The sequence below is a fragment of the Psammomys obesus genome, unplaced genomic scaffold (assembly GCF_907164565.1).
Source record: "Psammomys obesus unplaced genomic scaffold, mPsaObe1.curated_primary_1811, whole genome shotgun sequence".
NCBI classification, from domain to species: Eukaryota; Metazoa; Chordata; class Mammalia; order Rodentia; family Muridae; genus Psammomys; species Psammomys obesus.
In genome coordinates, this window is record NW_026596117.1 from 14682253 (window position 1) to 14699143 (window position 16891).

At 38.6% G+C, this 16891-nt stretch overlaps 1 protein-coding gene across 1 annotated transcript in view; it reads right to left on the minus strand.

Annotated features, from left to right (window-relative positions):
• Positions 1–16891, minus strand: part of Gabrb1 (gamma-aminobutyric acid type A receptor subunit beta1) — a 450390-nt gene that overhangs the window by 274024 nt on the left and 159475 nt on the right. The window contains exon 4 of the mRNA XM_055629226.1: positions 447–667. Coding sequence (XP_055485201.1) covers positions 447–667 — 221 coding nt within the window. The remainder of the gene's footprint in view (positions 1–446; positions 668–16891) is intronic.

Below are 16891 nucleotides of genomic sequence, written 5' to 3' on the forward strand. Positions count from 1 at the left end.
TTATAGACCTCAATATAAAGGCAAAATGTAAAAAAATGAATGAAATAAAAAACACTTTGATTTTTTTTTCCTTAAAGTTGTCCCAATTTTTCCAATTACTTAAAAAAAATATCTAATTTTCTTTTATAATTTGCTATACACAACACTCAAAATTCATTTCGGTTCTGTCTGATTGACTCTGTGATAATCAGCCAGTTGACTTTAAATCTATTTGGAACAAAGAACTTTACTACTTTGTTTTGTGACAGTCAAGAAAAAAAACTCCTCACTTACAGATGATGGGCAAGGTTGTCTACATTGCGCTCAAATAGACCCTCAAAATTTTTCTAGCAAAAGATATTGACACTAAGTATGTAAGCCATTCTCCGTGCTTCTCTCCCTTCTGCCCGCTTGTAAAAGTAGACTATAAAACAGAGACATAAAACAAGCAATATAAAAGTATTTACCTTAGTCCATAGAGAACAGTTCCATCAGGATGCAGCCTGATCATTCGGTTTTTCACTGTGACCCCATGCACAAATGATTTCTTGTCATTGAGAAAGTAGGTGTCTGGCACCCAGAGTTGGTCAGCCACCCTATTGTCAAGGGTCAGATTTAATGGGATTCCAGAATATGAAAGCCTTTTGTCCTTCCAAGACTGTTGGAAATACATGGTGAGTGTATAATCCTGTGAAAGAAAGAAAGAAAGAAAGAAAAAAAGAATTTTACAAGCATCATCATTTCAGGACATTTGTTGAGAAACCAAGCACATGAGGTCAGCAAGAAAGCTCAGAGGATCAAAACGCTTGAGCACAAACCTGAAAGGCTGAGTTCCTTCCTGGAACTCTTATAAAGGTGGAAGAAGATAACTGACTCACCAAGTCATCTTTTCACCTACACATGTGTGCCATAGCCATCTGCTCCCTGACACAATACCATATACATAAATAGCAATAAGAAATGAAAGAATAAATTTCATAAAAAGAACCTGTGCATGTGGTATTGTGAATACCTAGCTAGAGTCCCCTCCTGTGCTTCCAAAGAGATACAGCGGAGTACATTGAAATGTATACTTCCAAGCACAGAGCAACGCATGTGTTAGAAGTCCCGGGGCAGTGACTGAATGCAGATAAGCATTCACAGAGCAAACAAGTGTAACTTGATTTTAAGATTGAAGCTTATGGCAACAATTATTTTGGGGAAACTAAAAGGAAAAACCTTGAATGATACCCAGTAAAAATGTTCACCCCTGGTTATCATACTCCAGTTTTATTTCAGAGTGGAACATTGGTTCTGTGTTAACTTAAAGTGAGTGCTCTTAGAAAGATAATATGTTTTCAAACTGCAACGCCATTTGAGCGACTGGTGGTCTATTAAACTTGTAAGTGTTATCAGTTGCCTTTCTCTAGTTATTCATAGTGACTTACAATTTGGCTGTGTTTCCTGAGAGGCAGATATAATTCGTATGTAAATGAAGATAATTACGTAGTCTGAAGACTGATGCCAGTAGTATAAATGACCAAGTTTCTTTCTTATGTTATCATTGCTCCATGTAAAGAATGGATTTGAGTTCAGAGTTGGATTTATACTTAATTGCTTGCTTTCCTACACCCTGCAAAGGCTTACAATGAAGACATCTGACCACACTTTTTTTTTTTTTCTGGCAATAAGTGACAGAAATATCTGGCCTCAGTACATGTAGTACTCCAAAGGAGAAGGATTTTGATCATTACCATTACCATAGTGCTTTAGGTATTATCTCATTTTAAAGAACTAACAGCACAAAGTATGTATGTTATGAGAAAATCAGTTTGTAACAGTAAGATCATGATGTCTCTAAGATGTAAATGCTAATAGTAAAAATCAGTGTCTGTGAATTCTTTACCGATGATCAACCAATAAGAACCTAGCGCACAACCTATGTGCCCTGGCATTGGTAGCGGAATGGACGGTCGCTGCTTTGAATGACGATGATTGTATTTGGCCATCCTGTGTAGATCCCTCAACATAGAATTATGTATTTCTGAAAAACACTAAGTCACGAGGAATACTGACCCCAGAGAAGCAATTTTAGCACCTTTATGTATTCAGGCACACTGTTAATATTTACTCAGAAAACATCTTGCACCGAGTCAGAGCCATTCTTGTTCAAAGGCAATAATGTTGAGTCTTCTGTTCTAATCATACACAGAGCCTGTGAACAGTCTGAAACAACAGTTGGCCTTCATATGTAGATGAACTCATGTCCCATCAGACATATACAGTGCCTTGACACCAATAACTCTCTCCAATAAGTAAGATTTGGGTTGTGAACTTAGAGCATAAAAAGGCATAATCTTGAAAATTAAAAGAATAGATTTAAAATGTTCTTACCAAGAAAGTACAGGTATGTGAAGTAATGCCTGTGTTAACTACTCAATTTGTCTTCTTAAAATATATACATTTTTAAAAATATCATGTTAGACAGGATAAGTTTATATAATATTTGTCAATTATATTGAAAATGAATGTTGTAATTAAAATATATCTTGTGGTAAGTAAACAACAGGGAGTTGAAAGAATAAATTAGTGTAAACATAAAATAATATAAAAGAGTAACCTTTATGAAGTTGTATATGTATGTATGTGCGAGTATGTGTGAGTGTGTGTGTGTGTGCATTCATGTGTATGTGTTTTTGTGTCCTCTCCCCTTCCATCTTTGGAGGCTGTTTTATTTTCAGTGGAGAAATGAAGAACTGTAAGCATCTGGTGAGAGCTTTGCTATACATAACTCAGTCTGTTTTCAATATTGAATGAAAATTACATCATGGTTCTAAATTAGAGCAATGACATTTCCAATTTGTAGTAAAAAGTAATCCAGAAGAGCTGGCCCTGCCCCTCATCTGCTACAGTACTAGGGAGAACTGGACCTGTACCTCACCTGGGCAGCACAGTAGAGCTGACCCCGATGGCAGGGTGCAGGTGAGCCAGCCTGAGGGCTTGAGCATGGGAGAGCTGGCCCTGCAAATTGCATGCCTTGTGATAGCATGGGCAAGGGAGAGACACCCTCCTCTTCATCCTTATCCCTTGTCACCTATGGCAGGTGGGGGAATTTGTCATGAGAGTAAGACACCTGGGCATGTCCCTCAGTGGCTGCATCACTCAGGAGAACAGGCCCCATACCTTGCCTGGGCAGCAGGGTAGAACTGGCCTTGTTTGGAGGGGGTGTTGCAGTGAGCTGGCCCTGAGGGTATAACAATGGGAGGTGGGTTGAACAGCTCAGATACCGCTGGGCCCAGATCTAAGGCTTTGCATTGGTCTACCCCAGCCTCTAGCCTATCAATGAACTGCTGGGGTGCATGAAAGGGCTGGTCCTACAGATCAAAACTACAGTTTCTCTATGACACAGGGTAGTAACAACAGAGCATCTGAGAGGAGTCCTAGTGAGTTTCCAGGGCTGATAGAATAGTAGAAGCCAGAGGCCTCGTACCAGATTAACGAGTCATTGCAATAAACATTTTCAAGAAAAGAAGTGTGGACAGAAGAGTATACTGTGGGACACACTGTTACACACTACAGCTTCCACAGCAAGATTTTTTTTTCCTGTTTGAGGGGATGTTGCAAGAGTAGAGGGTAAGTGTGAGGGGAGAGGGAGATGAGCGGGATTGAGGTACATGATGGGAAAATCATAAAGAGCTAACAAAAAGCTTAAAAAATCTTTTGAAAAAGAGAGAAACCAAAACACAAGTTCTCTAAAGTTTTGACATTTCAGGAAGGGATTCTTGCTCCTGGCCAAGAATACTAAAAGAATTCCACTTCCAGGTATGAATCTGACATTATTACATCATTCATCTTGCTTTCTGAAGTTTGCAAGTTACTCCTTAGGGGAAATGTGATGCTGATGGAAACTGCTGGCCAAAGGGTATTCTCTGACACTGAGTAAATTAATAGGATTAGTGGGTGTGAGATTGCTAATGAAATTGGTCAAGCTAATTCAGGCATAAGGGAATTTGATTCATTGAAAGGGAGAGCATATCAAATCAGTAACATTCAATGAAGGTTCATGAAAGATAGTATATTAAATAAAAGACTTTCTTTTCTTTCTGGTGAATTAAAGACATTTAAATTTAGATCTGTGGTTATTAAATAATTTTTTATTAATTACAATTTATTCACTTTGTATCCCACCTGTAACTCCCTTCCTCATTCCCAATCACACCCTCCCTCCCTCATCTCTTCCCATGCTCCTCCCCAAGTCCACTGATAGGGGAGGTCCTCCTCCCATCCCCTCTGATCCTAGCCTATCAGGTCTCATCAGGACTAGCTGTATTGTTTTCCTCTGTGGCCCAGTAAGGCTGCTCCTCCCTCAGGAGGAAGTGATCAAAGAGCCAGCCACTGAGTTCATGTTGGAGACAGTCCCTGTTTCCCACACTAGGAAACCCACTGGAACACTGAGTTGCCATGAGCTACATCTGTGCAGGGGTTCTAAGTTATCTCCATTCATAGTCCTTGGTTGGAGTATCAGTCTCAGAAAAGACCCCTGTGCCTAGAGTTTTTGATTCTGTTGCTGGTTGGTCTGAGAGTAGTGGTGTTTACAACTAACTGATCACAACAAGTTATAGATCTGTGGTTTTAAAGTTATGAGAATTTTGCTTTTCAAAATACCTCTAAAGAGAGGTCTGGCAGTAACAACTGGGTGTGGCACTAGCATCTGTGAGGAGAAAATGGCCATCTTACGAACACACTGCTATGCACATCATAGCTCCCACAAAGAATTAGCTGTTTTAGAGTGTTCATAGTTGAAAAATTCTGGCACCCTTACTAGGGAACCCACTTGGATACTGAGCTGCCATGGGCTACATCTGAGCAGGGGTTCTAGGTTATATCCATGTATGGTCCTTGGTTAGAGAAACAGTCTCATAAAAGACCCCTGTACCCTGATATATTTGGTTCTTGTGTAGCTCCTGTCCTCTCCAGGTCATACTAACTCCCCCTTCTTTCATATGATTCCCTGCACTCTGCCCAAGGTTTGGTTATGAGTCTCAGCATCTGCTTTGAAACACTGCTAGGTAGTCTTTCAGAGTCCCTCTATGGTAGGCCCCTTTTTGTTTTTTGTTTTTTTTTTTCTCCTACTTTCAATGTCCATCTCATCTGTCTTTCTAAGTGAGGATTGATCATCTTACCCCGGGTCCTCCTTCTTGTTTAGCTTCTAAGGAACAGGGCTGTCTCTGACATGAATTCAGTGACTGGCTCTTTGACAACCCCCCCCCCCCCCCGAGAGAGAAGTAGCCTTGCTAGGCCACAGAAGAGGACATTGCAGCCAGTCCTGATGAGACTTGATAAGCTAGGGACAGACGGAAGGGGAGGAGGACCTCCCCTATCAGTGGACTTAGAGAGGGGCAGGAAGAAGATGAGGGAGGGAGAGTGGGATTGGGAAGGAATGAGGGAGGGGACTACAGCTAGGATACAAAGTAAATAAAATGTAATTAATACAAGAAATGAAAATTTAATTAAAAAAAGAAAAACTCTGGCAGCTCAAGATTGAGAAACCCTGCCTTCAATGAAATAACTTTCGTTTTGGCATTACTAAACATTTCAAAGTCTTGCATCACTATTACAGAAATATGTGTGCTTTTACAATAGTGTTCAAGACTTTCTGCTAAAGATCCCTAATATAGGATAATTAGTAGAACTGAGACTCATAGCCAAACAATGGGGGTAGCATGAGGAGCCTTGTAGAAGAGAGGAGGGAAGGGTGGAAGGATCCGGAGGGGACAGGAGCTCTGGAAGAAGACCAATAGTCCTGACTAACCTGGGCCCAGAGGGGCTTACAGAGACTGAAATATCAACCAAGGGGCATGGACTAGACTTAGGCCCTCTACACATAAATATCCAGTGAGCAGCTTAGCCTCCATGTGGGTTCACTAGAAAGGGGATTGACAGCTGTCTCACACATGGTCTCTGCTGCACTCTTGTTGATCACTTCCCACTAGTGGGGTTGTCTTGCCAGGACACTGTGACATACAGTCCTCATGCTAGTGGATGTGCTAGGGTGGGTTGGGACAGGGGAGGCAAGATAGGAGGATGATGGAGGGATAGAGGGAAGAATCTGGGAGAGGAGGAAGGAGGATAAGATTGAGATGTAAAGAGAAAAACTAAATGAAAAAATAAATACAAAGGAATGTAGTTTAAAAAGATGGTTAGTAGTCTCCTGTTTTGCTATACCGAGGTATACCTGTTACTTGAAGGTGTGCTAAGAGGACTTCTCAGAGACCTAGGAACAAGAGAGTGGCTTATTACTTGCCTTTGCCAGCAGCACATGTCTCACTCAATGTTAGCACAGACAATATATCTCTTTAACATCTAATATTATATCCAAAAGGATTTTATAAACAATTCTTCCCCTTCAAACTTATAAAATAAAAGTTGTATTTTGAGAAAGAATCAAGGCCCTGGCTCACATTATATTTTCATCTATTTTAATACATGTTATAAGAGGTCCTAAGCACAAATCCTTGTTTTCTTTAAAACAGCCATGCCAGTTCAGGAGAGCTGTGAGATAGGTTCTTTTCAAAGCTAAGTTTACTTTCTCTGACAGGTTGGTTATGGTGAAGCTCAACATGACTGCCTCTCACTTCCGCAGCTCCTAGCATGATGGAGAGTATCTTACCTACCATGCCAGGTGATAGAGAGTATCATAGCTACAGCTCCTTACAAAATGGAGAGTACCTTATCTACAGCTCCTGCTGATGGAAAGTATTCCTACAGTCCTGCTGATGGAGCGTTTCCTCCTTACAGTCCTGTTCATAGAGACTACAGTACCCACAGTCCTGTTGATAGAGAGTATCTCATCTGCAGTCCTGCTGATGGAGAATGTACTATGTACAGCTCTTAGCATGATGGAGAGTATCCTACCCACAGTCTTTCTGGTGGACGGTAGACTATCTATAGCTCCATAGACTATCTCAGAATGATGGACAGTATCTCAATTAAAGCTTCGGTTGTTGGAGAGTATCTTGTTTACAGCTCCATGGTGAAGCATCGACTAACTCTCTACTACTTGGCTCTGCTCTTCTCTAGCTTCAAGAATGGGGATTAGATAACTAAATAAGAACTTCTTTTTCACATGTATATAATAAGCATATGCCTGACAAAAAAAAAAAGGAAGGACATATTGAAGTCTTCTCTAAGAAATTTATTACTGAGCAAATATATATTTGACACAGTCTCAGTGAGACTGAGTTTGAAAGCCATGACACATAATTAGGAATGCATTGTTGCATAGAAGGAGAAACAAAGAAAGTCAAAAGGCAAAGTTCATTGTTTTTTAGATAATGAATGAGTAAATGGACAATGGTTTTCTACTTCTTTAGAGTCCAAACATCTTCTGCTTCTGAGCTCATTGTATCATATTTAGTATTACTCTCCTTGGGATACAATGACACAGTTTTTATTTTTCTCTAATAAGAAAAAGAAACAATTATGCTGACCAGATCAGAATGTCATTAATCAGAATATGTTACTGTTACTTATGATATATATATGACAAATGAAACATCAAATTACCCACATACAACTAATTGACTTATAAAGTGGAAATACTATAAGCAATCTGAGAACCACAGATGTTAAATGACTTTCAAATAAAGGCCACATGCTTGAGATAAGTATGGCTTATTAACCAGAGGAGAAAGGAGAGAGGAAGCACACATATCTCCTGTCAAAGCAATTCCTTTTAAACAAAGAGAACTACCTGGAAAAGTCATCTGGAGACCAAATGGTAACAATCAGCACACTACAATGATAAAGGGGAAAAGAGACAAATCTAGCACTTTAGTGTGCCCAATTAAGCAAATCTAAATAATAGTAAAAAATGAACCATAGAAGACTTGATTGTAGTGGAATCTTCCATTTAAGTGACTAGTTTGCCTGTTCACCACACAGAATGTTCACCTTTGTATATTTCAGATTTGCTGTAAATTTCTAATCCTTCCTTCCACGTTTGAGTACTATTTCAGCTATTAATACATATTTGTTGTATTTATTCATTAGCCAAATTTTGTTAAGACCTTTACATTGTATGCATTCTCCATTATCATTCTTTACAAAGTTCATGTTATTGTTTATGAAAATTTATTAATAGTAGCTTAGTGTGTGCTTCACAGGACAAAATCTATTTTTTCCGGAGAATGAAGGACAGATTCTATTTTAGATCTATAGTTTTAAAGTCATGGGAATTTTGCTTTCAGAATACCTTTAGCAAAATCTGAGGGGGAAATTCTGGTTGTGACAACTGGGTGGTGGTAATAGCCACATTTGGTTTTTCCATCTGGGTGGTCAGACATTTTGTCAGTCTTACGTTATTTCCTGAAAATGTTTGGAATTAGCCAACAACAGTGAATAATAAAAAGCATTTGCAGTAATATTGCTAGTCATATACTAAATAAGAATCAGATAAGGAAGCCACATCCAGCAAATAACAATAAATGTATGCATGTGACAGTGACATGACAGTTAAGTACACAATTCTTTTACAATGCCATGAACTACATGGGACCCTATCTGGAACTCAGAGGTGATACTACTGCAGAGGCTCAGCATTTTAAACTTGATTTATACTGTACAAACTACAAATATTTATTTTCATTAAAACTATTAAAATCTTCATTAGCTACTAGATCTGTTGTTCTCAACTTTCCCAATGCTGCCTCCCTTTAATACAGTTCCTCATGTTGAGGTGACCCCAAAGCAATAAAATTATTTCATTACTATTTTATAACATAATTTTGCTATAGTTTGAACAGCAATGTGGATATCTGATATGTAACCCCTGTGAAAGGGTCATTTGACCCCTTAGGGGGTCACAACCTACAGGTTGCAAACCACAGCACTAGATCAAATTTCTCAAAATCGATGATAAAATTTATGCTAAACAGTGACAGTTTATATGTCTTATATTCTACAGTTTTGGTGATCAGAAGTGCAAACAATTAAAGTTGTTCTTGTGGTAAAACATATCAAAATATTGACTCTAAAGCAAGTACAGTTCATTTTAGAAACTTCTGGGTCAAATAATCTTAGTGTAACTAGAATGATGAATTTATTCCATTAATATCTTGTGATTATTTACTATAATCAAAGAGTTATGCCAGATGATGAGGAAAATAGGTTGAGTGATATATATTCCTCACTTGTGAAAGATAATGACCAGTTGGAGAGGTTTAGCTTTGTTTAGTTCCAAGTTTCTCAGTTTTTCAATTAGTAGTATAAGCAGCTCATGGCCTGAATTTTTCCCCCATTTAAAGCACTCAGAAAACTCAGGATAATTTCACTTTTCTTAATTTATATCTCTGTAGTAAGAAAGTCACACTATCAAGTAGAGAAATGTCAGATTAGTAGCGGCTTATGTTAACCTAGAGAACAAATAACAGTTAATACAGCAATGACAGTAAAGAGGAGAAAGAAAATGGAACTCGATGGAATCTTAAAGTCAACACTTGATAACTTTATTAAGTTGGATGGATAAGAACGAAGCATCATGACACCCACCAGGTTTGTGACCTGTGTAAGTAGGTAAAACTGAAATATGAATACTTGAAGGCTAGGTGTTAACAATGACTGTTTATTGTATGTAAGTGGTACTGTGGTCTAAATTATCAATAAAAATTCCATGCTAACACAATGCTGAAACAGACTGAGCTATCATTTAATCCTTTGGCTCAGACATTCAGTATGGTAATGAGACTTGGCGTCAAGAATTAGGAGACTTGGAATCTACTTAAAGATGCGCTGTTTATTAGAGCTTAATTTTGGAGCAAATCTGTCCACTAGTGCGGTACTTAATTACCATATTTGTGTTATATGAACAAATATTATTAACAAGACTGTGGGACTAATTAATCAAAAGACTGTGTGCAATAGGCCTAATACTGTAAAAGCTATGTCTAAACAAATATGAAAATTAATTTGCTTAACATATGTTACAGAGGAACATAGCACCTTATATATAAGTTGTCCAATTTACCACCTACATAATAATGAGACCTGGCTTTAATTAATATTTTATCACAATTTCACCATTTTAACTGATGTTTTTCATATGCTATATATACTATGTATTTAAAACTCAAAACTTCCCTTACAAAATTGGAATTAATCTCATATATGGAGGAAGCTACATGAAGGCATGTCCACAGTGATTCTTGTGAAACATGTCTTGACTGTGTTTTAAATCTACAATTCTAGTTCTTTTCCACTATTTCATATCACAGATGATGACTTAGGTACCAGGTACAGCACAAAAGGTTTTCCTCTAAGATTTAGCTTTTATCATTTGCCTAGGGCTGACTTTTGCTTTGTGTTCTAATGGATACCATTTAGTCATTGACATTCAGTTCCACTGGGGACTTTTCATTCATCTCTCTGATATTTTCCCATGAATCTTTCTTCATCATCTTGTTCATAAGGAACATCACTGCTATCCTCTTACTGGCATGGTGATGACATCCCCATAGAATGGTAAGTACAATCAATTGTTCAGCAGTACCCTGGATGGTTCATCAGATGATGCCTAAGAAAAAGTCAACATTTTTGTTCCATAATAATCCTCAAGGAGCATAGGGAGTAGAGTAATTTTCTTCTGGTACAATGGATGTCACACACAAAAGCCTGCCAAAATATCTTACTACTTTCAACTAAAAGACTCATTAATCATTAGCTACTGTAACAACTATATTTTTCATGCTAAAAATTATTTCCAAGTGACAATTAGATAAAAGTCAAATATCACATGAAACTGGAAGCAAAGAATCTCTTAATTTAGATTATACATGTATAACATTCTAGGAAAAGTGGATGAGTTTATTGGTTAAGGGAAGGGCTAGAAATGAGCTGACAGAATCCTGGATAATGGAGTGAGTGACCTATCACCTCAGTATAAACTACATCCACAAACCCATAAATCTGGTCCTCCATAACCATCTTGGTGCAATCATCCAAACTCAAAACTAGAAGTTATTCTTGACTCTGTTAAACCAACTAACCAAGGTGGCATTTGAATTTTTTATCTTGTGTATAATACTTACCACTGACTTAGACTGTATGACTTACATGACTGACTATAATAGGTTCCTAACTAGTCTTCACTTCCCACTGTTTTTTCACTCACCCATCTTTTGATGGATAAGGAGCTAGTTAATTTTGTTCCTAATTAAAAGAAATGTGAGCACAGTGATTTCAAGGTTAAATCTGCTATAATAGCTCAATACCGTGAAACCAAGAATGCAAATTCTCAAAGTGCAAGAAGCATCTTTTTTGTCCCCATCTTCCTCTCTCGTCACACTTTTTACTTGTTTCTTTTACTCTGTCATCCAGCCATTCTTGTTTTTCAGTTGCTCAAACATCAGTTTCTCTTAGTAAGCTCTTCTTGGCATGGGACAATCATTCTTCTTCAGTAGCTTCTTTACCTGGATACTCTTCACTGACAAAAGCCTTAGATTAGAAGGAGAATACAGTGCTGTCTTCTTGGTCAGAAGATAGAAGCTTGGGTTTAACTATTCCACATGTTCTTGCAAAACTTGCTCATCCTCTTGAGTGTCATTATACAAGGAGAAAGATCTGAGTGCTCTTGTCTTACCTCGACTGGACTCAGCTCCAGCATATCTACCACGTCATTGCCTTAGCACTAAGGATAGGAATTAGCATCTAGAGGATACACAATGACTATTTGTTGCCCTGATCAATAATTGGACTGGATGAGAGGCAAATCCAGAGATAAGGAGTCCAACTTGAGAAAAAGCTCAATTTTTTAATAGCGGTAAGACATTTTAAAGCCTAAATAGAGGCAGAAAGGTTTCGGGTTAGCAGGAGAAGAGAACTAGACATTAAAACAAAACAAAATAAGCCCCCTGTTGTTAGAGGGCTGGAGAGATAGCTAATGTGTTAAGAGTGCATGTTGAGATTGATACTCCAACCAAGGACCACGTATGGAGATAACCTAGAACCCCTGTGCCCATGGCACAGTGTCCAAGTGAGTTCCATAGTAATGGGAACAGGGACTGTCTCTGACAGGAACTGATTGGCATGCTCTTTGGTCACCTCCCCCTGGAGGGAAGCAGCATTACCAGGCCATAGAGGAAGACATTGCAGCCACTCCTGATGAGACCTGATAGACTAGGATCAGAAGGAAGGAGAGGAAGACCTCCCCTATCAGTGGACTTGGAGAGGGGCAGAGGTGGAGAAGGAGTAGGAAGGGTGGGATTCAGAAGGGAAGGGAGGAGGTGGGGAAATACAGGGAGGAAACAAAGTGAATAAATTGTAATTAATAAAAATAAAAAAAAGAGTTCATGCTGCTGTCCCAGAAGGCTGATATTTGGTTCCCACCTGCTTCAGATGTCTTACAACTCCCTGCAACTCCAACTCCAGGGAGATGGACACCTCTAATATTTTCTGATAATATTCATATGTACATACACATAAAAACACAAGTGCACACACTTAGACATATTAAATATGAATATTTTAAAAAGTATTGGAAGAAGGTGGGGAGATCTAGGAGGAGATGAGGGAGGGAAAACTATGATAATAGCTTGTATGAAAATAATTTTATTTTCTAAAAGTTAAAGTTAAAATAAATAAATAAAAGTATATGGAGCAATTAGAATGGGCCCAAATCAATCACTATAGATATAATAGATTGAAAAAAAGCTGTAACTACTAAAGGGAGGTCAAGATAGAGAAAAAGTTTATGTTTGGGTGGCTACATATTAATGTGAAGTGACAAAAAATAGAGATATTGTGATGGACAACCTTGATTGCCAACTTGACATGCCTGGGAAGAAGCATCTTCAATTGAAGAATCCCTTCATCAGACTGGCCAGTGGGTAAGTACGAGGGATATTTTTTGATTGCTAATTGGTATAGGAGGACCCAAGTCAGTGTGGGTGATATCATTCAGGTAAGTGCGCTTGGACTCTATAGGGGAAAGTAGCTGAACATGAGGCTGGGAGCAAGCTAGTAAGCAGCACTCCTCCATGATTCCAGTCTCTGGTCTTGCTTCAGTTTCTGCCTGAGATTTCCTCAGTGCTGTGCTCTGACTTGTAAACTGAAATAAACTTTTTCCTCCCCAAGTTTTTTTTTTTTATTTCTTTTTTTTTTCTTTATTATTTACACTTTATTCACTTTGTATCCCCCCTGTGGTTCCCTCCCTCCTCCCCTCCCAATCCCTCCTCCCCTCCCAATCCCTCCCTTCCTTCCCCTTCTCCACACACTCCCCTCCCCAAGTCCACTAGTAGGGGAGGGTTTCTTTTTTTTCTTTCTGATCCTAGTTTGTTAGGTCTCATCAGGAGTGGCTGCATTGTCTTCTCCATTTTTTTAATTGGATTACTTGATTTGTTGCTGTTTAACTTCTTGAGTTCTTTATATATACTGGAAATTAGTCCTCTGTCAGATATAGGGTTGGTGAAGATCCTTTCCCAATCTGTAGGCAGTCGTTTTGTTCTGATGACAGTGTCCTTTGCTTTAGAGAAGCTTTTCAGTTTCATGAGGTCCCATTTATTGATTGTTGCTCTTAGAGCCTGTGCTGTTGGTGTTCTGTTCAGGATGTTGTCTCCTGTGCCAATGAAGTCAAGGCTCTTCCCCACTTTTTCTTCTAAGTGGTTTAGTATGTCTGGTTTTATATTGAGGTCTTTAATCCACTTGGACTTTAGTTTTGTGCAGGGTGATGAGTATGGATCTGTTTGCATTTTTCTACATGTAGACATCCAGTTAGACCAGCACCATTTGTTGAAGATGCTGTCTGTTTTCCATTGAATGGTTTTGGCATCTTTGTCAAAAATCAGGTGTCCATAAGTGTGTGTATTTATGTCAGGGTCTTCTATTCGATTCCATTGATCCACCAGTCTGTTTCTATGCCAGTACCATGCAGTTTTTAGTATTGTTGCTCTATAGTACAGTTTGAAATTAGGGATGGAGATACCTCCAGAAGATCTTTTACTATAGAGAATTGTTTTAGCAATTCTGGGTTTCTTGTTGTTTTGTATGAAGGTGAGAATTTTTCTTTTCTTTTTTTTTTCATTTGTTTATTTTTATTTTTTATTGTTCGTTATTATTATTTACATTTTATCAACTCTGCATCCCAGCTGCATCCCAGCTGCATCCCGCTCCCCCATTCCCTCCCAATCCCACCCTCCCTCCCTCAGCTTTTCCCTGCCCCTTTCCAAGTCCACAGACTGGGGAGGACTTCCTCCCCTTTCGTCTGGCCCTGTTTTATCTGGTTATCTTCAGCACTGGCTGGGAAGTCCTCCTCTGTGGTCTAGAAGAACTGCTCCTCTCTTGGGGGGTGGGGAGTCAAAGAGCCTGCCATTGAGTTCCTGTCAGAGATAGTTCCTGTTCCCCCTACTACGGGAAACTAATTGGTTATTGAGCTACCATGAGTAAAGGTTCTAGGTTATATCCATACATGGTCCTTGGTTGGAGAATTTTTCTTTCAAGGTCTGTAAAGAATTGTGTCGGTAATTTGATGGGAATTGCATTGAATCTGTAGACTGCTTTTGGTAAGATGGCCATTTTTACTATATCAATCCTGCCAAGCCATGAGCATCCTCCCCAAGTTTTATTTGCTCAGTATTATATAACAGTAACAGAAAGCAAACTGAAGCAATGACATGTTAAAAATAAATCATACTTTTAATCCACATCATTCTATGTATTTTAGAATCTCATATTCATCCTCAGGGAAATATATTTGACAGGTAAGCATCATCAACAAAAATGATCCAGAAAATAGAAATCCCCACCATAACTGATAATCTAGACAATCAAATTGTTAATTAAATCATGAAGGTACACTATAACATTCATTGGATAATACTCAACAGGCATTAATTTAGTTACGCCATAAGCTTTACATTGTTTAGAATATTTTCTAAGAATGTTACCTGTTAAAAATTATGTGGCACAGATCAGGTGTCCATAAGTGTGTGGGTTTATTTCTGGATCTCCTGTTTGGTTCCATTGATCCGCCATTCTGTTTCTATGCCAGCACCATGCAGTTTTTATTACTGTTGCTCTATAGTACAGCTTAAGATCAGGGATGGAGATCCAACCAAGTACCATGCATGGAGATAACCTAGAACCCCTGCACAGATGTAGCCCATGGCAGTTCAGTGTCCAAGTGGGTTACATAGTAATGGGAACAGGGACTGCCTCTGACATAATCTGATTGGCCTGCTCTTTGATCACCTCTCCCTGAGAGGGGAGCAGCCTTACCAGGCCACAGAAGATGACAATGCAGCCACTCCTGATGTGATCTGATAGACTAAGATCAGAAGGAAGACCTCCCCTATCAGTGGACTTAGGGAGAGGCATTCGAGAAGAAGGGAGGGGAGGTGGGATTAGGAGGGGAGGCGGTAAGGGTTTATCGGGTGGATACAAAGTGAATAAAGTGTAATTGATAGAAGTTGAAAAAAATAAATAAACAAAAACACAAGAAAATCATTAAAAAAAAGTATGTGGCACATTTGCTTTGCTGATAATGAACTCCAGAAATTAGACATGATCTTTTATGTCTCCGGCAGTCTGGTTTCCACAAAGGGGACTCTTTTTCCTGGTAAAGTCAGTAGAATGATGCAGATCTATAACTCTGCACTCCAAGTAATCACCAACTGGGTGACCTGGGTTAGGACTCGAAGGCATGCTGGCCTAAGATCTTCCTGTGGGGTGATATTTGCAAAGATATTGTTGCACACTAATTCTCACTGTGAGTAATGGTGAGTTGGATACTCCCCAAGGGTTGTTTCAACTCTTAAATGTGCTGTGCCCATGTTTTCATTAGACAGATGAAATCTGTCCCTGACACTGTTTGGAATTGTCATTGTCTACTTCCTTCTCATATTATATACCCATTTCAGCAAAAGGAACCTAAGTATGAAAACATCTCCCACTGTTGCTCTATAAAGACATGTTTTTCAAGAATTGCCAAAGGAACAAAAGGAGAAAGAAGTTAAGGGGGAGTGGAGAGGGGAAAACGATAAAGAGGAGAAACTTACTGTATTTTCTTTTTAGTATTCTGTGTCTTTCTGCCCCTTCAACTTACTCGTTTTGCTTTTTATATTTATATGAATTAGTTTTATTTCTATAGTTAAGCTCTGGAACATTCTGGAATTGTAATACTCAGCTCAAACCTGAGTGGAAATGAAGAGTTATCCCATGATGTGATCCTGATGTATCTGCAAGCACATGAAGAACTTCATTTCTGGCAAGCAATGTGGGTTCTCCCTCATCTCCTGCACCTCTGTTGTGGTCATTTCTCCATTCCCAAAGGTGGGAAAATTTAAGGTCAAGAGACATCTTACTTGTAAATGGCAAAGAAATCTTTAGGGAGATAAACAGAGCTGTACTGATGCATTTTTAAAAATCTGCTTGGAGCAGTATGTATTTTGGTACAGTGTTAAAAATCCTCAAGCAATTTCTCTCATGTCACAAGTTTAAAGAGTTATCTATGAATGAGTCAGCCTAGGAGTTGCCATGGTAACAATTCTCCTTTCTTTGGAGCTAGGCCCTCTTTAATGTTGCCACTGAACTACCTTAGTTTCAGGAGTGTGTGAAGTTCTTATTGAATTTAAATATTCATTATGTTATACATTCATTTCCTGATTTTGCAAGATTACCTGACAAGAATTCATTTTTAAAGATCTAAAAATAGATATGTAATGTTGTGCTCACTTCTTTCACAAGGTGAACAAGTCCATAAAATCCATCTAATGTTTACAAGGCAGTCTCTTTTCCTTGCTTTCTCTTCTACCTATCGCCTGTATTTTTGTGTTTTCTTTCTTACCTATCTATTTCTATTAATATATTCCTTCCTGTCATCTACCCATCTTCTTTCTTTCTTTCTTTCTTTCTTTCTTTCTTTCTTTCTTTCTTTCTTTCTTTC